The sequence below is a fragment of the Panthera uncia genome (assembly GCF_023721935.1).
Source record: "Panthera uncia isolate 11264 chromosome A3 unlocalized genomic scaffold, Puncia_PCG_1.0 HiC_scaffold_11, whole genome shotgun sequence".
Taxonomy (NCBI): Eukaryota; Metazoa; Chordata; class Mammalia; order Carnivora; family Felidae; genus Panthera; species Panthera uncia.
In genome coordinates, this window is record NW_026057578.1 from 26843148 (window position 1) to 26866665 (window position 23518).

General features: G+C 49.0%; 1 protein-coding gene across 1 annotated transcript; it reads right to left on the reverse strand.

Moving 5' to 3' along the window:
* Positions 1–247: 247 nt before the first annotated feature.
* Positions 248–22718, reverse strand: CA3H20orf96 (chromosome A3 C20orf96 homolog). The gene is made up of 11 exons (XM_049651003.1): positions 22421–22718; positions 22111–22159; positions 21416–21533; positions 12601–12713; positions 7487–7645; positions 4198–4297; positions 3347–3504; positions 3160–3261; positions 2914–3000; positions 2130–2248; positions 248–783 (listed from the first exon to the last, which is right to left on the reverse strand). Exons 1-11 carry the CDS (start codon positions 22438–22440, stop codon positions 723–725), a joined length of 1086 nt encoding a protein of 361 aa, XP_049506960.1. The 5' UTR covers positions 22441–22718; the 3' UTR covers positions 248–722.
* Between the last annotated feature and the right edge of the window lie 800 nt (positions 22719–23518).

Genomic DNA, 23518 nt, shown 5'->3' on the forward strand with positions numbered 1-23518 from the left:
CTGGCACTGGCCTCAAAAGGTCTGGGTACAAATCCAGAGGGAAGCTGGGCTCCCACTGCACCAGAGATGCCAGGGGCGGGGCAGCCCAGAGCCACAGAGCCATCGAGACTCAGGCAGGGGGTCAGGAGCCCTTCTTGAGATGTTCTGTGCCCCCAGATACGGTCAGCACAGTTACCCACCCCTTATCTTAAGACAGTCCGTGCCTACCACATCTTCTCCAGGCCTAGCCGGAAATCTCCAGGCAAGGGAGCAAATGCAAAGCCAGCTTTATTGGTAAAAAGAAATGGCACGCTTCACTGGGAATGCACACCTGGCCCAAGCAGCTGCACCAGCCAGAAAGAAAAGAGGAAGGGGGGAGGGGGAGGGGGAGAGAGAGGGAGGGAGGAAAGGAGAGGAGGGGTGGGGAGGAAGAGGGAGGGAAGAAAGGAGAGGAAGGCGGAAGGGAGAGAGGGAGGAAGGAAAGGAGAGGAAGGGTGGGGGGAAAGAGGGAGGGAAGAAAGGAGAGGAAGGTGGAAGGGAGAGAGGGAGGAAGGAAGGAAAGGAGAGGAAGGGTGGGGGGAGAGAGGGAGGGAGGGAGAAAGGAAGAAAGGAAGGAAGAGAGGGAGGAAGGGAGAGAGGGCAGACCAGGGTCTGAGTGGACACGTGGCCGTGGAAGGAGACAAGTCAAGGCTCCAGGTATGGGGGAAAGAGCAGGGAGGGAAGGGTGGCCCATGGCCCGCCATCTAGAAGGGGAGCAGTTCCTCCACAGGGATGTTGAGGATGACGTCCATGTCTGGGGGGCACCTGGTAGGGAAGAGCAAAGAAGGTGTGAGAAGCCAAGCAGGGCGCCAGACTCACAGCCTCCGTGGTTGGCAGGAGGACTGAATGAGACCATGCCGGCTCGTAAAGAGCACTCGGTAACTGACAAGCATCATTCTTTCCACACAAGTAGCCAGAGCCATGGGTTTGCATCCACAACACATCCCCCCCGCCCCCCAGTGATCAGCACACCCACGAGGCCACACATGACACTCTGTCTCCACCCCGTCCCAATTCTCCCATCCACGCTCACGCTTTCCCTAATCTCCTGGTGCCCACGGACGTCTTTAGACGTGACATGTCAGGCTTGTCTGCAATTCACAACACTTCATGAGAAGAAGGAATGACGATGAGGCCAATATGGCAAAAATATAACCGCTCCTAAAACTACACGGGCAACCGGCTATTCATCCTAATATTCTCTCTACTGTCTGTCTATTTGAAATGTTTCATAATAATGGTAAAAAGAAAAAGCATCTCTAGGGGCACCCGGGCGGCTCGAGTCGGTTAAGCGTCTGACTTCGGCTCAGGTCACGATCTCGCGGTTCGTGAATTCGAGCCCCAGGTCGGGCTCTGTGCTGACAGCTCAGAGCCTGGAGCCCGCTTCGGATTCTGTGTCTCCCTCTGTCTCTGCCCCTCCCCTCCTCGTGTTCTGTCTGTCTGTCTGTCTCTCTCTCTCTCAAAAATGAGTAAACATTAAAAAAGAACAAAAAAGAAACGCATCTCTATACTGGCAATACCAAAATTTCCATCGCTAGCCAGTATCCATCTTCTGAGGTCAACTGCCTACCTGAGGCCTCCACATGGAGGTGCCCCAGGTCTTGCGTGCCATCATGGAGAGGCCAGACCTAGTAGGACCCCCCAAGCTCCGCCACAAAGGGCCTGACACAAGAAAAATGGCAGAGAACTGGCTTTGGAAGGAAGGAACTTCTTCCTCTGAAGCCCAGCGGTGTACCAAGCAGAGAGGACATCCTTCTCTCCTCAGAGTGTCTTCCAGGCTATTCCCTGGCGTCAACCACCCCACTCAACTGCACCTTCCTGAACAACCAAGAAGCTTAGGGGTGCACCCACTTGGTGGGAACACGGAATCTGGGAACCAGAAGGGGGTTCCAAAGAGACGATGTAAGTCAGCTGCCCGTGCACTGGTGGGACAAGCAGGCCCAGACGGGCAACGTCACATCTGCCACGTGGTCAGCTGCAGAGGCGAGGCGAGGCGAGACCCAGGTCTCCCCGGCCCCCTGTGCAGGGCTCTGCCTTCCCCAGGAACAGAGAGCCTCTTCAAGCACACGGCATGGCGCGTTTAAGAGGCAGCTGCCAAAAAGATCACATACTTGGGTCTCCGAAGCAGAACATCCGCAAACACGGTCTCTCGGGGCTCTTGGACTTGGACCTTGAGCCGCCCCACCTCGGCCTTTAGGATGGGTATTTCCTCCTCAAACTGGCTGATAAACTGAGGACAGAAGTGCAGCAGGGGAGAGTGAGAAGCCAACATCCCCCAACAACAGGGAGACCGGGGCAGAATGCAGGTGCAACGAGGACATCTAGGGAATCGGGGCGGCTTCGTCACAGGGCTTCCTGGGCTCGCCAGTCAGTGCCAACCTCTGATGGCGCTGAAAGCGGCCAGGACATCACGGAGAATGGCGACAGGTGGCAAAGGGGGGGCGGTACCTGGTAATGAGACTTAACGGGGGCCGGCAGCAAAGGCCACTCTCGCCGACAGTGGATGAAGGAAGATGATAATGAAAGTTAACGCGAGAGGGGGGTGACGGTGAAGTTCATTAACACGGCTAACAGGTGATGGTGAGTGACAAAAATGAGAGGATGAACAGAGGGAGTGGGAACGACAGTAAAATGATGGCCGCGCAGACAATGTCTGGTGATGTTGCTAATGGGTCATCACCGGGGATGCTGGTCAACGAGGCAAGGCTGAGGCGGCACTAACCTCCTCCTACGATGAATGGCAGGTGACAGTAAGGCACTGGCTAGGAGGGAGGCCAATACCAGGGCTGGAGACCCGAGCGCCAGATCAAGACAAGCCTGACTCCCACAGGTCCTGGGGACCGCCCACCCTTCTGCTCCCTCCCGGAGGGACCGTCACCTTCCGTGCCCACTCACTTCTCTGAACTTGCCCCTGCATTTCAGCATGTCCTGCCCATCCCGGATCTTCTGCAGAAGAGCCTCCTGATGGCGCTGCTGGTTTTTCTGTGGAGGGAGGAGAGGTCTGGCCCCCCAGTGCCTCTTATTGGGCAGCAGTGCGTGGTAGAGACCAGAGGGGGTGCAGGGGGCCTGGAGGCAGAGGACGGGGAAGAAAGCAGGGCTGGGGCAGGACCTGGATACCTACCCCAGCAGCTGCCTACTCACCACCACCAGAGATCTCAGAAGGTTTTTCTTCTTCCTCTGAATCTGCTCGGACAAAGACTCCAGGACCTTTCTGCGCATCTCATTAAGGTCATCCAGCTCATCCTAGGGGCCAGCAGGAGGGTGTTGGCCACCAGCCCTGTCTCCAGTATGATCCAGTATGGCGGAGCAGGGCCAAGGGCCCACCTACCTGCTGGCTGTCCTTTATCTGCTGCAGCTGGCGCACAAGGTTGGCAATCTGGACCGACTTGACAGGGTACTCGCGGTCCATGTACGTGCTCAGGAAGTTCACTTCCTTCTGGGTCTTCTCGATCGTGGCGTTCAGCTGTTCCACCTGCTGCTCCAGGTCTGGAGAGGTCAGGAGGGACAGGAGGCAGGATCCTCTCTCAAGGACCCCTCCCAGGAGATGCGGGAGGCCCACTTTCTGTGTGACCCTCGCCAAGACTGTCCCTCCCTGGACCCGTCTCCTCATGCACCTGCTCCCAGGGCAACGGGCCCATGAAACAACCATTAAGACAAAGTCTGTCCTGCCGCCCTCCATGGGGGTGGTGTCCCAGGGTCTGAGGCTCGCCGACACACCGCCCCTTCCCCCAGAAGGCTTCCAGTCTGCTCCGGGGAAAGAAACCACGGGCTCAACACGATCGAAGACCCGGGACCAGAGGGACCCAGCCACCGGCTCCCAGAGGGACCTTGGCAGGAAACAGAGGCAAGCTGGGGCTGGATTCTGGCGCCCAGCTATCTGACCTTCGGCGGGCTACTTTTTTCGCTTCGGCTTTCCCATCTGTAAAATGGGTGAACGGTCCCTGCCTCACAGGGAGCCGCAGTGACCGAGAGTGCCCGTAAAGGGGAAGCCTCGCGGGGCCTCGAAGCGCCAAGTGCTCCAGAAGTAAGCCACTAAGCTCTGCATCTTAGCAATTCCACCTGCCGACCCAGGGGGATGACGGGGCTGCTGGTTTCCAAAAGGCAGGTGCAAGGTGGGCGCCCTGCTGACCTCCCAGAAGCCAGAGAGGGGACCGGGGAGCTCGCCCCAGGGATCCTCACGCTTCATCTTGGATTCCTCCTTCTCCTCCCACTCCTTCAGTTCACACGTCAGCTGCCGCAGCTTCTTCTTGTTGGAGCACTCCAAGATGTCCACGATGGTCTGTGGGAGGGGTGGGGTCAGCTCGCCCCCCACCGTCTCCTGGCGCTGCCGAAGCATGGGCTCTCGGGGGACCCGGCACTTCCTCGGAGGAGCCCCCAGATCCAAACCCAGCCCCAGCCCCAGCAACCTGCCCGGAGGCTGGCCGACCCGCTCCACACCGTCCCCTCTACCACCCACCTCCGCCGATGGCACGGCCGCGCGCCCAGGCACCGGGCCAAACCCAGGCTGCGGTCCCCACACCCCCTTCCTTTGAAATGTCACCAAGTGCTACAGATTTAAAACCCAACAGCCTTGGGGTGCCTGGGTGGCTCAGTCAGTTAAGTGTCTGACTTCGGCTCGGGTCAGGATCTCACGGTTCACGGGTTCAAGCCCCGCGTCCGGCTCTGTGCTGACAGCTCGGAGCCTGGAGCCTGCTTCCGATTCCGTGTCTCCTTCCCTGCCCCTCCCCTGCTCATGCTCTGTCTCTCTCCCTCTCTCTCTCAAAAATAAATAAATATTAAAAAAAAAAAAACACCCAACAGCCTGCAAAGCCATGTCCTTCTCCCCATCCCCACTGCCACTGTCTTATTTAAGCTCTCTTCATCTCCTGCCTGCAATGCTACAACAGCTACTGCTAACGGGCTGTCCTTAGATCCATGCTCCACACAGCAGTCAGGATGATCTTTCTTTAAAAAAAAAAAAATAGGGGTGCCTGGGTGGCTCAGTCGGTTGAGCGTCCGGCTTCGGCTCAAGTCGTGATCTCACGGCTTATGAGTTCGAGCCCCGCGTCGGGCTCTGTGCTGACAGCTCGGAGCCTGGAGCCTGTTTCGGATTCTGTGTCTCCCTCTCTCTCTGCTCCCCCCCTGCTCGTGCTGTCTCTCTCTCTCTCTCTCTCAAAAATAAATAAACATTTAAAAAAATTTTTTTAAATAAATAAATAAATAAAAGCTGACCTCATCCCTTTGCTATTTAAAACCCTCCAGTGGCTCCCCTCTGCCCTTAAATAAGGCCCAAACTCCTTAGCTAAGCTGACAAGGCCCTGGCCTGACCTTGGGCCAACATGTGGCTCCTTGAGCTGTGTTCCTTCTCTCCACAGGCCTTGTATGCCCATTCGTTCTGCCCGGAACAGCCCTCTACCAGTGAACACCTACTTCTGCAGGTTTCAACCCAAGCATCCCTTTCTCCAGGAAGCCTTCCTGACCTTCCCATGTCTGGGTGAGAGGGCCCCTCTGGGTGAGAGGGCTCCCCACATCCCCTGTCCCCACGGCAGTACACATAAATGGCTTTCTAATTGCCCGTGACCCCACGAGGAGAGCTTGATGTAGACAAAGTGCCCCACTAATCACTGTTTCCCAAGGGCCCACAGGAAGCACTCAGGATGAACAGAAAAATGTATTAATGGATCAATGCCAGAAAATCAACAATGACTTTGTCTAAGTTTAGAGAATATTCTACTAAGTTTGGGATGAATAACTCTGCAGGTCCTTGGCTTCTCTTATAGACTGAATTGTTTCCCCTCTCCCCCACCAAATTCACATGTTGAAGCCCTACCCCCCAATATGACTGTATTTGGAGATAGGGGCTTCAAGCAGGTAATGAAGGTTAAATGAGGTCAAAAGGGTGGGGCTCTAACCCGATAAGACTAGTGTGCTTATAAGAAGAGGAAGAGAGAGCCTAAATGTCCATCAACTGACAAATGGATAAAGAAGATGTGGTTTATATATACAATGGAATACTACTTGGCAATGAGAAAGAATGAAATCTGGTCATTTGCAGCAACATGGATGCAACTGGAAGGTATTATGCTAAGTGAAGTAAGTCAGGCAGAGAAAGACAGATACCATATGTTTTCACTCATTATGTGGATCTTGAGAAACTTAACAGAAGACCATGGGGGAGGGGAAGGGAAAAAAAAAGTTAGAGACGGAAGGAGGCAAACCATAAGAGACTCTTATACACTGAGAACAAACTGAGGGTTGATGGGGGGTGGGAGGGAGGGGAGGGTGGGTGAGGGGTATCGAGGAGGGCACCTGTTGGGATGAGCACTGGGTGTTGTATGGAAACCAATTTGACAATAAATTATATTTTAAAAAGTTTAAAAATAAATTTTACTAAAAAAAAAAGAGGAAGAGACACGAGAGATCTCTCTCTCCATGTGAGCAAAGAGGAAAAGCCATCTGGGAACACAGAGAGAAAGCAGCCATTTGCACCCCGAGGAGAAAGGCCGCACCGCACCTCAACCCTCCTGGCCTCCTGATCTTGGACTTCCGGCCTCCAAAACCCTGAGAAAAAATGTCTATGTCTAAGCCCCCTGGTCTATCACATTTTGTTATGGCAGCCTGAGCAGACCAAGTTCCCAAGACTTCATTTTCTCTTCATCTCACAGGCTCCAGTGAGCTCAGTCCCTCTTCTCCCGGGGCAGACCGCGGCCAGAGGGAACTCCAGAACGGCTCCATGAAGCCATTTTCTCTGACTCTTCTCCAGCCCAAACTCCTGGGTCCCTGTGAACTTTCAGCTCTCTTCCAGCAGCTTCTCCAAGCCTCTCCCAGAGGAGGCGGAGGATGCCCCCTGGGTTCTCTGAAAAGCTGCACCACCCATAGACCATAAGCGCCATCAATAGACCATAAGTGCCACCACGGGCTGAGAGCGCGGATCACAGCATGCTGGGAGGAAGCCAGACCCTGGCGCCAGACTGCCTGGGTTCAAATCCCAGTTGCTAGGTGGGTGTGCTTGAGGGTGACCTTGGGCAAGTTACCCAGCCTCTCTGTTCCCATTTTTTCCGACGTAAAATAAAGATAATAGTGCCCACCCCAGGGGGTTGTTGTAAGGATTATATGAGTCTATACAGAGCACTCAGTATTACACTGTGTATTTGCTGATTGGGGTGGGGGCTGCAGCCGCTTTCTCTTGCACACCTACTGTGTGCCGAGTACAACCCCGCGTTTGGGGTGGGTGCTTTGTGCTCTACTTCACAGAGCTAAGAGGTTAACTCCAATTAGTGCTGGCGTTGGGATGAGCCCCCATCTGGGTCTGATTCCAAAACCCAGGGAGGTGGGGCCAAGTGTGAGAGATGCATCTGCCAGAAGGAAGCCGCTGGTGCAACCGGCCGGGAGAGGCCGGGAGAGGGCACCCGAGCGCTCAGCGGGGCGGCGCCGAGAGCTGGACGGAGGTGCACAGGGCGGAGGCGAGGGGGGTGCAGTTAGGCCTCACCGCGAGGATGTCCTGCTGCTGCAGCATCGCGCGCGCGTTCAGGGCCGAGCTGTCCTCCATGTCCTGGATGGCCTTGACCAGCTCCCAGTTGAGCGTGGTGAGGAAGACCTCATGGCTGCACAGCTCCTGGAGTGAGTTTCGCTCGTTCCTGAGCAACGTCTGCGGGCGGAGGGGAGGGCAGCGATGGGAGGCGGGGCTGCGCGGGAAGGCTGGAGCCTCCCGGAGCCGAGGGACCGCTTCCCTCCCGCCGCACGCCCGCCCCCTTGTGGTCGCGACTGGTAAATGCGACCCCATTGTCTGAGGGTCAGAGCCGCGGAACTACTTCGTCCATCCTGAATCGCCCATTTTCCCCTAATTTTACACCTCGGAGGTGGGGGGGGGGGGGTGCCTCTTCCAACCGGCGGCATGCCACAATCTGACAAAATTCTGTTCGTGGGTAAATAAGATAAAGCTGCACCTTATGATCGCTAGCTTCTTTGAGTCAAGAAGATACAGTAATACCAATTGTCATAAAAATAAAAAACACCCCAGGTAGGTAAGAAGGTGGCAGAGGTGACGGGCCTTGTGTGGAGAAGCAGGGGAAGCAAGAAAAATCGCTGCCGTTTCTCTGCAGGCAGCTGAGCTGAATGAGTAGCGTCTCATTTCGTACATCGCTCCCCCGTGGAAACAATGAGGGTCTGAGAGGTTAAGGGACTTGCCTAAGGTTGCCACCAGCAGGTACACAGAATCTACAATAAGAACAGTAAGAATTGTTGGGGGCCTACTATGTGCCTCACTCCAAACATGGCACACGGTATCAGGTCATCCCCTATGTTGACTCTTATTTCATTTGTTTAAACACATGCTATTTTGTTAATGTTTATTTTTGAGAGAGAGAGAGAGAGAGAGAGCGCGCGCGCGCGCACACACACACACACACACAAACGGGGGAAGGGCAGGGGGGGGGCGGGGCGGGGACAGAGGATCCGAAGCCGGCCCTGTGCTGTCAGCTGCGAGCCCAGTCATGACCTGAGCCAAAGTCAGATGCTCAACCACTAAGCCTCCCCAGGCACCCCAACTAACTCTTATTTTATTGATAAACGGAGACTCAGCCAGGTTAAGGGACTTGCCTCAAGTCACGCAGCCAGAAGGTAATGGCACCGGCACTGGAAAGCCAGACTTGTGATTCCCGATGTCTGTCTTCTCACGACACCAAGACCAGGAAGTGAGTGGGCTTAAAGCTGCGAGATGTGGCCAAGCCCCACAGTGATTAAAAGCTGGATGTAAGGTCTAGACACACTTGGTTCAAATACCAAGTCGGCCACTTACGGCCGCAGGGAACCTGGCCAGAGGCGTTAGCCTCCGAGAGCCCTGCTAATATTTCTCAAGGTCAGGAAACATACTTGCTTCAGAGAGCTGCTGTAGAAAACACAGGCGGTAACGTTCACAATCAAGCCCCTTGGCGGCAGTGCCTGGCACCCAGTGTGACTCAGGAACAGGAGCTGAAACTATCGCCGCGGGCTCTAGCCCTCCACCTCTGCCATACCTACGTGCTCTCTTCCTCTGTTGTTCCTCGTTTCTCTGTCCTTTACTAGAAATCACCCTCTCCTGGCCCCCGGCTCCCATACTCCTCATAGAATGAGTCACGGCGCAAACGTACAGAGTATTTATCACGTGCCCAAAACTGTGCTAAGCACTTCACATGCTCAATTTCACTTGGTACGACGATCAGCCTCGTCTCCCAGAAGCCCGCCGAGCCAACGTCGCCGGGGCTGGCCTCAGGAAGCTGTGCTCCCCGCACATACCCAACTCCCAGGGGATTCGAATCGACTGTAGAATTCATGACCTCTGCCCTAGAAATGGATCTTCCCTGGCCACCAGATCTAGTGCAGAACCCCTGTTTTGTTTCCTTCCTGATCCTCACCCCAACCTGTAATTATATCTTTTTCTTATTATCTTATTTTTCTTACTTCTTGCCTGCCTCCCCCACTAGAATGTCGCAGCCAGGAGGGCAGGGGCAGCCATGTGTCGTCACAGCTGTAGGGCACAGCACATAGGACAGTGCCTGGGCTCCACAAGTATGGGTTGAATAAACTGAGGAGTAACTATTCTTTGGGGTTTTTTGATCCATTTATTACAGGTCCCCCCCCCACCACCACCACCACAGCGTCAGCTCCATAATAGAACAGGTTCTGAGTGCTGTGTTCACGGCTGTGTCCCCAACACCGGGGATGGCACCTGGCACATAGTTTTCCCTCTCTCAAATGTAGAGGCATATTGTCCTGAGACTGAGGGGCAGAGTCAGGATCCTCTTCTGTCTCCGAGAGCAAATCAACTGGGTAGTTTCCGCTCCCTTCCTGTTCCCCCCCTTGTCTCCATGTCCATTCTCCACACAGCAGCAGCAGCCCAAGGACTCCTGTGAAAACGTAGGTCAGATCATCTCCCGGTTCTACTCAGAACCCTCCAGGGTCTTCCTGTCTCACTCAGCATAGAAACACAAAGCCCAGGGGTGCCTGGGTGGCTCAGTCAGCCTTCAGTTCAGGTCATGATCTCACGGTTTGCGGGTTTGAGCCCCACGTCGGGCTCGGTGCTGACAGCTAGGAGCCGGGAGCCTGCTTCAGATTCTGTGTCTCCCTCTCTCTCTCTGCCCCTGCCCCGCTCATGCACGCACTCTCTCTCTCTCTCAAAAATAAAATAAAAACATTAAAAGGAAAAAAAAAAAAAAAGCCAGAGCAGGGAAAACAGAGCTGCAAACAAATCACCACCCATACCCCTACTCCCACTATCTTTCCTCATCTCCAGCTATACCAACCTCAGGACCTTTGCACTTGCAGTTCGTCTATCTAGAACATTTCTCCCTCAGATATCACTTTAGCAGCCTTCTCTGACTACCCTGTCTGAAACAGTCACAGCCACTCTTCCTCTGTGCCTCTCTAGCCCCTAACCTTATCTTTACACTTTTTCATTACTCTTATCATCACGGCACATATTATATATTTATCTGTCTTGTTTGTTGTCTGTCTCCCAAAGTAGAATGTAATCTCCCTAAGGTCAGAGGCCAGCCACATGACTGGTGAATCCTTAGAACAGAGCCTGGCACATAGGAGGCATTCAATAAATATTTATTGACTAAATGAGTGAATGGTTACAAGAGACAACACTAGGAACTGTTTAGGAGCCCAGGTTTCAGAGCCAAATTGTCCAAGTTCTAAAGTCAGGATAAAAATAACACTAGAGGGGCGCCTGGATGGTTCGGTGGGTTAACCATTGGACTCCCGCTCAGGTCATGATCTCATGGTTCATGAGGTTGAGCCCCAAATTGGGCTCTCTGCAGCACAGATCTGGCTTCAGATCTTCTGTCCCCCTCTCTCTCAGCCCCTCCCCCTTTCAGAAATAAATAAAAACAGGGTGCCTGGGTGGCTCAGTCAGTTAAGCAGAGAGAGACAGAGCATGAACAGGGGAGGGTCAGAGAGACAGAGGGAGACACAGAATCTGAAACAGGCTCCAGGCTCTGAGCTGTCAGCACAGAGCCCGATGCAGGGCTCGAACCCACGAACCGTGAGATCATGACCTAAGCCAAAGTCGGACGCTTAACCGACTGAGCCACCCAGGCGGCCCAAGCATTGGGTTTTTTATTTCACTCAGGTAATGATCTCACAGTTGGTGGGTTCGAGCCCCACATCAGGCTCCGCACTGACAGCGTGGAGCCTGCTTGGGATTCTCTCTGTCCCTCTCTCTCTCCCTCTCTCACTCTCTCTCTCTCTCCTTGCCCCTTCCCCAAGCACACGCTTTCCCTCTCTCTCTCTAAATAAATAAACTTAAAAAATAAATAAATAAAAACATTTTAAAAAAATTTTTAAGAAAGAAAATAATAAAACAATAACAATAAACACCAGAAATATGAGTTCCTCCTTTAAGAACGCTGGGCCACCTCTGAACCTTTTTGCAAAATTGAAGGTTAAAGGGAAGAAAAGGTTTCATAGCATTCTTCCCTATTTCTTTATTTAGTAATTGTTCACTGAGCTCTTAAAAACTTTCTCGAAACAAACTGAGGGTTGATGGGGGGTGGGAGGGAGGGGAGGGTGGGTGATGGGTATTGAGGAGGGCACCTGTTGGGATGAGCACTGGGTGTTGTATGGAAACCAATTTGACAATAAATTTCATATATTGAAAAAAAAATAAAAAATAAAAAAATAAAGCAGAAGATGAACAAACATCTGAAATGTATTACCAGACATTTATTGATAGCCAAATCCATGAAATTTCATGGGGAAAAAAAAAAAAAACTTTTGGGAAAAAAAAAAACTTTCTCGAAGATGTTAATAATTCTTCTACGGTATTTTGTAGTATTTATAGTATTCAGTATTCTACTTTCTTCTGTGGACACAAAGACTCTTCTTTTTGTCATTTCAAATACTTTGAAACGTTGTTCTGAAGCCATAGAAAACAATGGACGGTGAGAAAATTACTTATCTAAAATTGTATCAGAGGTGTGAAAAATGTACTAGTAAGCATCTAAGCTCTGCTTCAAGGTGCATCGTATTCCACGAAAAGTTCATTTACTAGAAATGTCTTAATGGACAAGCCACCAGATTGTGTTCCTAATGCAGTGAAATAAAAAGCGATTCTGATCATTTTCCTAGTCTTTTTTTTTTTTTTTTTTAACGTTTTATTTATTTTTGAGACAGGGAGAGACAGAGCATGAACAGGGGAGGGGCAGAGAGAGGGAGACACAGAATCTGAAACAGACTCCAGGCTCTGAGCTGTCAGCACAGAACCCCACGCGGGGCTCGAACTCACGGACCGCGAGATCATGACCTGAGCCGAAGTCGGCCGCTTAACCCACTGAGCCATCTAGGCGCCCCTCCTAGTCTTAAACACAAAGGCAAACACTTTGCTTAAGTGGCTCTGGTACTACCATTTTCTGGCTATGTGACCTGGTACAAGTCCTTCATCGCCTTGCACCTCAGTTTCCCCATCTGTAAAATGGGGGTGACGATAAGCATGCCCATGGCATTGCTAACGAGGAAATGAGCCCAGCATCCACCAAATGTTCAGTGCGTGTTTGCTATCGCTGTCCCCCCACCCCTCTGCCCCCATCCTGGGCCCCGGTGCCTGTGGGAGGGTGCTCCTACCTTCATTAGCCGGATTTTGGCCTGTGCCTTCCCAGAGTCCAGCTTCTCTCTGTGCATTTCTTGTGGCTGCCTCAGCTGGCTTGTCATCGACGTGGAGGACTTGGAATGCAACGCTAGGGCATGGGAAAAGGCAGAGAGGGAGTAAGGATATAGGCAGGCCCAGTACCATCCATTGAGGTGGCCCAGGCCCCAGCCCCACCCACTCTCGACCTTATAATATGTGACAGTGAGGCAGAGCATGAAACTCACATCTATCAGTAAGCTCCCAGGCCTCACTTTGGGCCTTGATATAAGGGACAGAGAAGTGCAGGAGGCTTCCCCGTGACCCTGGGCATGGACAGAGGGGAGGAGCGAGAAGAGTAGCACAGGAGACGGCCAGGTGCCCGCAATCTCTCCCACCAACCTGGCCAGTAGCAGAGTCAGACAGGGCGGGGGTTAAGGGCAGGAACTAATCAGCCAGACAGCCTGGGTTCGAATCCAGACACTGCTTTCCACTAGCCCGTGAATTGGGGCGGGTCACATGACCTCTCTATCCCTCAGTTTTCCCACCTATAAGATAGGAGTCATCATCACGCCTACTTCATCAGGTTGTCGTGAAGATTAAATGTTATTCTGCTTTAAAGTGTGTCGAGAAGTGCCTGATCCATACTCAGTGCTGAATATGCATTTCTCGTTGTCACTGCTGTTACTGATGACCTGAGGATTGGCATCAGAACCACAGCACCATACGAAGGCACAGGAGCTGTGCAAAACTCCCGACTGGCTGTCCGAAACACCTCTAAAAGCTGTGGCCCTGCCAGATAAGGAGTATACGAAAATAGCTCCGATCTGGGGCACCTGGGTGGCTCGGTCCGTTAAGCGTCCGACTTCGGCTCAGGTCACGATCTCACGGTCCATGAGTTCGAGCCCCGCGTCGGGCTCTGTGCTGACAGCTCGGAGCCTGGAGCCTGTTTCGGATTCTGTGTCTCCCTCTCTCTCTGCCCCTCCCCTGTTCATGCTCTGCCTCCCTCTGTCTCAAAAATAAATAAACGTTAAAAAAAAAAATAAAAAAGAAAGAAAATAGTTCCAATCAGAATAAGGCATTTGGAGGACGTGTTCTCAGAACCCCTGCTTCCTCACAGCGTGTCATGTGCCAGCCCGGGACAAATCACCCACATCAAGGCACCTGGGTGGCTCAGCCAGTTGAGGGACTGACTTTGGCTCAGGTCACGATCTCATGGTTCATGGGTTCGAGCCCTGCATCGGACTCTCTACAGTCAGCACAGAGCCTGCTTTAGATCCTCTGTCCCCCACTCTCTCTGCCCCTCCCCTGCTTGTGCTCTCTCTCTCAAAAATAAATTAAAAAAAAAATCACCCAAATCATCATGAATGCTGTGGCCACATTCTCGTCCCCGCCCACCCCCCCAAATCCCTACTCCAGGTGCAACCCAGTACAATTCAGAAAAATATTATTTCTTCAAAGCATCGACACAGCTAACCCTGGAAGATGTTAGTAATAACTGCTGAAGTGATGAAGTAAACTACAATAATGTTGTGTTAAAGTTATGAGTTATCTGTATACGCCGGGTATTTAATTGTAGTGTTTAAAAGATGGAATGATTAATAGATTAATATTGTGGTTCTAATTTAAAATGTGTAAATGAGATTTTGATTTAGATTTGTTTCAAATTAAAAGTTTAAGACGTTCTTATTAAATGTGTATAAATTACCGAAACATGAGAGGACATAAGATTACCCATATCTCGAAGTTTATTTATTAGATGTACAAGCATTATTTAAATGCTCGATGGTCTTTGTGAATCAGACAAGCGAACTCTTTGAAAATGAAAATTCAATATATGAAATTTTAAGATGTGGCTTAAAAGAATTAGGGGAAATTAATTAACCAACTTCCAAAATCCCCCTTTGTAGTGTTTGTAAAAATTATAAGATTAGCAAGTTGAACTCAAATAGTTAGGGAGATTTGTAGCTTTAATAATGACAATTTATTTTCATTAATGGCAGTAGCCCTGATATATCTTTTTTTTATTTTTAATTAAATTTATTACTGGGGCATCTGGGTGGCTCAGTCAGTTAAGCATCTGACTTCGGCTCAGGTCATGATCCCAAGGTTCATGAGTTTGAGCCCCATATCGGACTTGCTGCTGTCCATACTGAGCCCACTTTGGATCCCCCGTTCCCCTCTCTCTCTGCCCCTCCCCTGCTCACACTCTCTTGCTCTCAAAAATAAAATAAAAAGCATTAAAAACACACACACACACACACACAGAGATCTTCTGTATCCTTAACCCAGTCTCTCCCAATGGTAGCATTTTGCAAAATCACCTACAATATCAGAACCATGAAATTGATGTTAAGACAGGCAAGATATAGAACATTTCCATCACCGCAAGCATAGTTCATGTTCCTTCTTTTAAATGTTTTTTTTTTTTAACGTTTTATTTATTTTTGAGACAGGGAGAGACAGAGCATGAACAGGGGAGGGTCAGAGAGAGGGAGACACAGAATCTGAAACAGGCTCCAGGCTCTGAGCTGTCAGCACAGAGCCCGACGCGGGGCTCGAACTCACGGACCGCGAGATCATGACCTGAGCCGAAGTCGGCCGCTTAACTGACTGAGCCACCCAGGCGCCCCTCATGTTGCCTTTTATAGCCATACCCTCTTCCCCTCCCCTTACCACCCTCCCCCAGCCTGTGTCCCTAACCCCTGGTGATCACTCATCCGTTCTCCATTTCTACAATTTTGTCATTCCCAGAATACTACATAAATGGAATCGTAGAATATATAACTTCTGGAATTGGCTTTTTTTCACTCAGCAAAATTCTGTGGATTCATCCAAGTTATTGACTGTATCAACAATCCTTTCCTTTTATTTTTGCGAGAGAGAGACAGAGCACGAGCAGAGGAAGGGCAGGGAGAGGGAGGGAGACACAGAATCTGAACAATCCTTTCCTTTTTATCAATGGATAGTATTCCGTGGTATGGATGTACCATAGCTTATTTAACCATTAACCATTAAAGGACATCTGGATTGCTTCCAGTTTGAGAGTATTATGAATAAGGCTGCTATGGAACATTCATGCACTGGTTTTTGTGTGACCCTAAGTTGTCACGTCACGGGAATAAATGCCCAAGAGTGCAATTGTTGAACCGTGATGAGAACTGCATGTTGGTTTCATTAGAAACTGCCGAAGTCTCTTCCAGAGCGGCTGTAGCATTTTACATGCCCACCAGCAACACATGCATCGTCCAGCTTCTCCTTTTTGCCGGCATTCGGTGTTATCACTATTTTTCATTTTAGCCATTCTGATAGGCGTGTGGTGACAAGTCACTGTGGTGTAACTTGCACGGCCCTAATGGATAATGATGTCAAACATCTTTTCATGTGATTATTTACCATCTGGATATCCTCATCGGTGAAATGTCTCTTCATGTCTCTTGCCCATTTTCTAACTGCATTGTTCTTCTGTTGAGAGTTCTCAGTATATTCTACGCAGCAGTCCTTTGTCAGATGCAGTTTGCAAATATTTTCTCCAAGTCTGTAGCTCGTCTTTTCATCCCCTTAACAGAGTCTTTCACAGAACAAGTTTTTACTTTTGATGATATCGAACTTCCCCATTTATTTCATTTTTCTTTTATGGATCAAGCTGTTGGTATAAAGTCTGAGAGCTTTTCACGTGGCCATGGGTCCCAAAGATTTTTCTCTCCTGTATTTTCTTTCCTAAAAGGTGTACGCGTTTACATGAACACATTTAATTTTTATTTCATTTTACAATTAATTTGGAGTTAAGTTTTGTCTAACTTCTGAAACTCAAGTCAAGGTTCTTTTTGTTTTTCTCTCTTTTTGTTTTTTGTTTTTTTTGTTTTTGTTTGTTTGTTTTTTCTTTTTGCCTATGGATGTCCACTTGCCCCAGCACTATTTGTGGAAAAGGCTTCCTTTTCCTCCACTGAGCTGTTTTTGCACCCTTGTCAAAAATCAGCCAGGCATATTTATGTGGCTCTATTTCTGGTTTCTCTGTCCTGTTCCACTGGTGTAGGTGTTTATCTCTGCCCATTCTATGCTGTCTTGATTACTGTAGCTGTATAGTATGCCTTAGTATCAGGTAAAGTCATTCTTCCCACATTATCCTCCTTTCTCAAAATAGTTTATTCTAGGGCCTTGCTTTTCAATATAAATTTTAGATTAAACCTATGTCTATAAAACACCTTCCTGGGATTTTGATAGGAATTACATTATACACAGAAATCAAATTGGGGAGAATTGGCATCTTTACTATGCTGAGTGTTCTTTTTTTTTTTTTAATGTTTTTATTTATTTTTAAGAGAGGGAGAGAGAATCTTTTTTTTAATTTTATTAAATTTTTTCTAATGTTTCTTTATTTTTGAGATACAGAGCGTGAGCGGGGGAGGAGGAGAGAGGGAGACACAGAATCTGAAGCAGGCTCCAGGCTCTGAGCTGTCAGCACAGAGCCCGACGTGGGGCTCGAACCCACAAACTGTGAGATCATGACCTGAGCCGAAGTCAGACGCTCAACCGACTGAACCACCCAGGGGCCCCCACTATGCTGAGTATTATAATTGTGAACATAGTATGTCTCTCCATTTATCTAGGTCTTCTTTGATCTCTTTCATTAGCATTATGTAATTTTCAGCATACAAGTCCTATACATTCTTTGTTAAGTTTATGCCTAAATGTTTCAATTTCTTTGGATTATAAATGTATTTTTAATTTTGGTTTCCCCATACTCATTGTAAGAACATAGAAATGTGATTGATTTTTTTGTGTACTTGTACTCTGCAACCTTGACAAACTTATTAATTCTAGTTTCTTTGAGATTTAGTAGATTCCTTAAGATTCTCTACATAGACAGGCACACCATCTGTAAATAAAAACAGTCAAATCATTCTATCCGACTCATCTTGGTGTTGATGTCTGTCTTTTCTCCTTCATGTTGTGATTTTCCTTATTCTGGGTATGACAAGTGCTTTTGTCGTATCCTTGATGTTTATTTTTAATGCTTACTTATTTATTTTTGAGAGAGAGAGATAGAGAGTGAGCAGGGAAGGAGCACAGAGAGAGGGAGACAGAAAATCCCAAACAGGCTCTGCGCTGTCAGCATAGAGCCCGACATGGGGCTCGAACTCACGAACCGTGAGATCATGACTTGAGCTGAAATTAAGAGCCGGATGTTTGAGGTGCCTGGGTGGCTCAGGTGGTTGAGCGTCTGACTTCGGCTCAGGTCATGATATTGCGGTTCACAAGTTTGAGCCCTGGGTCAGGCTCTGTGCTGACAGCTCAGAGCCTGGAGCCTACTTCAGATTCTGTGTCTCCCTCTTGTCTCTCTACCCCTTCCCCACTCATGCTCGCTCTCTCTCTCTCTCTCTCAAAAATAAATAAGCATTAAAAATTAAAAAATAAATAAATAAAATAAAAACATTTTAAAAAAAGAGTCCAATACTCAACCAACTGAGCCACCCAAGCACCCCCAAGTTTTAAATAATACTCTGGGTCCTACTTAATCTTCATTTTAGCAGACAGTCCGTCCCCTGTTGAGACATAGCATACAGGCCAGATGACTGCTCACCCCTTTAGCAACCAACCCACGTTATTCTTTCCAGTTTTCAAAGTCTTCTTACGTTTGTTGTGTTACATCTAGGGCTTTTTTAGTTGCAAAAGGGAGGAACAAGAAGGAATGGTGTCATCCCGTCTTGGGGGAATCAGCTGATGCATCTTGTTGAAGACACAAAAGCTGCCCTCAAGGACATGACTTTGCTTAAGACATTTCACCAACCGAAGCCTCGGTTCCTTCATCTGTAAAATAGTGATTTTATCTCCCAGGTCAGAAGGAATGAATGAAGTGGTGACTTCCTTGCACCCGTCTATCTCAAGTGTATTGAAAGTTTTGCATAAAAAACATTTTTTCATAAAAAAAATTAAAAAAGGGACTCCTGGGGGGCTCAGTCAGTACACCTTCTGACACATGACTTCGGCTCAGGTCATGATCTCACGGTTTGGGAGTTCGAGCCTCATATCGGACTCTGTGCTGCCAGCGCAGAGCCTGCTTGGGATTCTGTCTCCCTCTCTGTCCCTCCCCTGCTTTCTCTCTATCTCTCTCAAAATAAATAAAAATAAGTGTAAAAAAAAAAATTTTTTTTTTTTAAGTTTTGTGTAGTTACATGTTTGAGGTTGGGACTGTGAACTCTATGCAGCTGGAAACCCAATCTGTCTCCGTCACCATAAGTCAACAACACTCAGCCCAATTTGGGGCATGTGGGTACTCAGCAAATGGATGCTGCTGAATGAATACATGAATGAATGAATGAATGAATGAATGAAGCCTCTGCAACAGAGCCTAACATAAGTCCTCAGCAAGTGGTAACTATTTTCATCATTGTAATTTACACAGAGGATTTCACCGGGCGTAAAGCAGGAATCTCTGTAGCGAGGGCTGCGAGAGATAACCTAGATGGAATTGCAGGAAGGGAGACAGGAACACCAACTCGGGTCCATGTTTCTCCGGTGCCCACAGACTCTCCATCGACCTGTGATTAAGACTGTCCACCCTGGAGACAAACTGCCGACTGTCACAGCCTGGCCCTGCCCCCTCCTACCTGTGGGACCTTGGAAGTTACACCTGTCCATGCCTTATCTAGAAGAAGAGGTGATCGTCACAGCACCCACCTCACGGGGTTGTTGAGAAGACTAAATGAAGTGATGTGGGCAAAGTGCTGAGGACAGTATCTGGCACATAATAAGTGCTTGGCCTGTGTTAATTACTCTGGTTCTTACTGTGGTTGTATGTTACACATCTCACTGTCTCCCCAGTGACAGAAGGAAAGGAGTTTCCCTGTGGATGCTGTATGAATAGATCTAAAGCCGAAGACACAAATTCTGTCACTACCACCAGGCCTTGTGCTCAGCACTTAACATCCAAATCTCTTGACAGGGGCGTTTTAGATACATTGGAAAGGAGGATTTGTGGTTCTCACAAATACTGGGGGTCCTGATGGGCATCTGTGGGTGGGGGCCAGGGATGCTCGATAGATAGCCCCAGAATAGGACAGCCCCACAGAACACAGAATTCTCCTACTTCCTGCATGACTTTCCAAAGCCCTATCAGACACTGATGTAGGTAAAAACCATATTTATAATGATCTGATCCCAGAACCTGACTCTCTTTCACATATAAACACAAAGAGGGGGCACCTGGGTGGCTCAGTCGGTTAAGCGTCCGACTTCAGCTCAGGTCTGACCTCACAGATCGTGGGTTCAAGCCCCGCATCGGGCTCTGTGCTGACAGCTCAGAGCCTGGAGCCTGCTTCGGATTCTGTGACTCCCTCTCTCCATCCCTCCCCTGCTCATGCTCTGTCTCTCTCTTTGTCTCTCAAAAAATAAATAAACGTTAAAGAAAAAAATTTAAACACAAAGAGTATTTTGTAGGGGTTTATGGTAATGCTGAATTTTCCAAGAAAGCAGCTACAATCAAGGGAAGATTGTGCTCTGTTTTGTTAAGAACTTTACCAAGAGAGGGGCATCACTTTGGAAATCGTGACTGCAATGAAAAATCCCTCTGGACATGAGTCCCTAACATCCCACCACGTGTCACTCCGCATCTGTGAATAAGCTTCTGACTACTTTGTCATATCTTCTAATAGAGTTCACCCTGAGTATTTACATACTAAAATAGAAGTTATTTAACTATAAACAGCTTTCCTTTTCCTTTTCCTTTACTTTACACTGAGGGCATTATATTAATTTTTAAAATTACATACATGGTCAATTATATTATCTATGAAGTTTATCTCAGATACTAAAGGAATATGACAAAATATTTGTTATTAAAAAGAATGTTGGGTCTGAGAAGGTTAAGCAACAATGCTTGACGCAGATCTTCTCATTTAATTCTTGCGGCCATCCTATCAGGTCCTCATATTACAAGTGAGAAAACTATGGGGCGCCTGGGTGGCTCAGTCGATTGAGCGTCCGACTTCGGCTCAGGTTATGATCTCGTGGGTCATGAGTTCCTGCCCCGCGTCGGGCTCTGTGCTGATGGCTCAGAGCCGGGAGCTTGCTTCGCATTCTATGTCTCCCTCTCTCTCTACTCCTCCCCCCGCTCATGCTCTGCCTCTCTCTCTCCTTCAAAAATAAATAAAAAACATTTTTTAAAAAATGAGAAAACTAAAGCTCAGAGAGATGAATGGCTTTTCCAAGATGGTAAAGGGCAGAGCCAAGAAGTGAACCCAGGTCTGCCTGAGCCAAGGGCCTGAGAACTCCCTCAGAAGGCATAACAACAATGTGGTGGAGATTATCCTGAGTTGACCAAACCCTGTTTTCTTGGCCTCCTGGGCACACAGCAGGACATTTCTCCTCTTGTGGTTATGGGTAGTCATACGACTGAGCTACAGCCACCGGAACATGAGTGGGAGTGATATGTATCACTTCAAGTCTAAAAAAAAAAAAAAAGTCCACAAAATTACCCGTATCCTTGCTCTCTCTCTCTCTCTCTGTCTCTCTCTCTGAGTGCAGAAGTATCTAGCAGAGGACTCCAAGGCCTCACAAACTGTCAGAGCCACAAGGCTGAAGAAGCCTGGATCGCTGAATGACCATGTGGACAAGATTACCTCCTCCCCTGCAGATCCACAATTGTTCTTTGACAGAAATGAGAAATAGGCTTGAATATTAACCCTTGAAACTTGGGGATTGTTTGTTACCGCAATTAGCCTACTCTAATACAGTTGATGTCACCAAAGGCCGAGGGCAAACACGCTGTCCCGTCTCCCATCCACATACCAGCCCTCAAGGGTGTCTGCCCACCTGGCGGGACACTAGTCAAAGCCTTCACTCTGCTCTTCTTGTGGCCTCTGGATTGTAGGACTGGAGGCAGAGTAGATGGCTTGGTTTTCTGCTTGGACCGCTGCCATGGAACATAATCCTATCAGATACAACACAATCAGTCACACAGCCTGATGGGTTCAAATCCCAGCTTCACCCCTTACAGATATCTGTGACCCTGAGCAAGTGACTTTACTCCTCTGAGCCTCAATTTTTCTCATCTGTAAACTAGGTCTAATTATAAAACCCACCTCCGCAGGTTGATGCAAGCACTCCAAGGGATATTTGTGAAGCATGTGGTAAGAGCTTCAGAAATGCTAGCTATCACTTTTTTATCAGCCAGCCAGAATTTACTAAGCATATCCAGGCTGTGAGGTGCTAAGAACTGTGAGAAACAGAAGGCATGGAAAAGACCCAATAGAAAACCATAGTAGCGATCAGAGATAAATAAGAGAGCAGTATAAAATACCCTCACGTTCCGATAAGGTGATGAGAAAAAAACAGGCTCCGAGAATCGCCCCCGGATCCTACAGCGACTGTGTGACACAGGCAGGCCTGGAATTCAGGTCTCCAGACTCTATCACCCGGGACAGTCACAGCCTGGGGGTTCAGGGCAGGAGGACTGCAGGCCCAGGGTCAGCAAGCCCCCATCTGCTCCTTAGCGCTCCCGGACTCACCAGAATCTGGAAGTTGTGGACTGTGGAGCGAATCCCAGAGCGGTTGGGTCTGGAAAGAGTTGGGGCGGGAAAGAACGTCCATCACTCCCAACCCATGGACTGTAACAGCAAACGCGAACAGGGTCTCCCAGTTAACTACCACTGGAACGCGCGGGAGCTGGGAGAGCCCGAGGGAGAGGCGGGGCTAGGGAGATGAGGGCGGGGGAGGGGGCGGGGTCAAAAGACAACCAGGCCCAGACCAAAAGAAGCCGGGGGCGGGGGGGGGGGACGCATGCGCACTTCACCACCCATCGATGCTCCTTTTACTTACTTTGGAAAGACATGGGCCATTGGGGAAAATGGAAGAAGAGTTGTGAGTCCGCGGGGCTCCGATCTCTTGCGATGCCTATTTATTCGGCTTCTGCAACTCTTTTGTCTGAGCGTGGACCACGTGGTAACCTAGGCCGCTCAAACTTCCAGCGAGACCGGGCTGTCCGTCTCCAAGGAAACGGACGCGGACTACCGAGCGCCTTGAGGGACTAACCTCTCAAGCAGAAACGTAGCTCGCCACATTCTGCTCAACTGGGTTTTAAATACCATCCTTAAGCTGGCCCCAGCCATCATCCTAAAGAATTACGTCATGTTTCTCTTCTCATGAAACCTCCATCACTTTCTTCTTCATCCTTATTCTTGGCTAATGATTTTGCTTCCTATTTCACTAAGAAAAATCCTGGGAATCAGTAAATTCACAGGTTCGTATCATCTCATGGACCCACCTAATTGCCTCCCTCCTATGACTGTATGAACTGCCTGTTAAGACCGCTTCCTACAACTGTGCACAGAATTCTACCCTCCTTCATTGTTCTCTGAGATACTGCCCCAGGAATTTCCACCTTTCCACTGAACCTGCCCCTGTCAAGGCCACCAGTGTCCTCCACTGTACTAACACCACAGTCACTTCTACTCATCTTTCTTGACCTATCTGCAGCATTTGACACAGCGGATCACTCCTCCCTTGAAACACTTTCTTTTTTTTTTTTTTTTTTAATATATGAAATTTATTGTCAAATTGGTTTCCATACAACATCCAGTGCTCATCCCAAAAGGTGCCCTCCTCAATACCCATCACCCACCCTCCCCTCCCTCCCACCCCCCATCAACCCTGTTTGTTCTCAGTTTTTAACAGTCTCTTATGCTTTGGCTCTCTCCCACTCTAACCTCTTTTTTTTTTTTTTTCTTCCCCTCCCCCATGGGTTTCTGTTAAGTTTCTCAGGATCCACATAGGAGTGAAACCATATGGTATCTGTCTTTCTCTGTATGGCTTATTTCACTTAGCATCACACTCTCCAGTTCCATCCACGTTGCTACAAAGGGCCATATTTCATTCTTTCTCATTGCCACGTAGTATTCCATTGTGTATATAAACCAC

Excerpts from the sequence above, each read along its gene's own strand:
- CA3H20orf96 (XM_049651003.1), bottom strand. The coding sequence starts at position 22,440 with ATGGCCCATGTCTTTCCAAA. Across the intron at positions 12,714-21,415 it reads TTTGACTAGTGTCCCGCCAG|CGTTGCATTCCAAGTCCTCC; the intron begins GTGGGCAGACAC and ends CCCATGCCCTAG. Across the intron at positions 784-2,129 it reads GTTCTGCTTCGGAGACCCAA|GTGCCCCCCAGACATGGACG; the intron begins GTATGTGATCTT and ends CTTCCCTACCAG.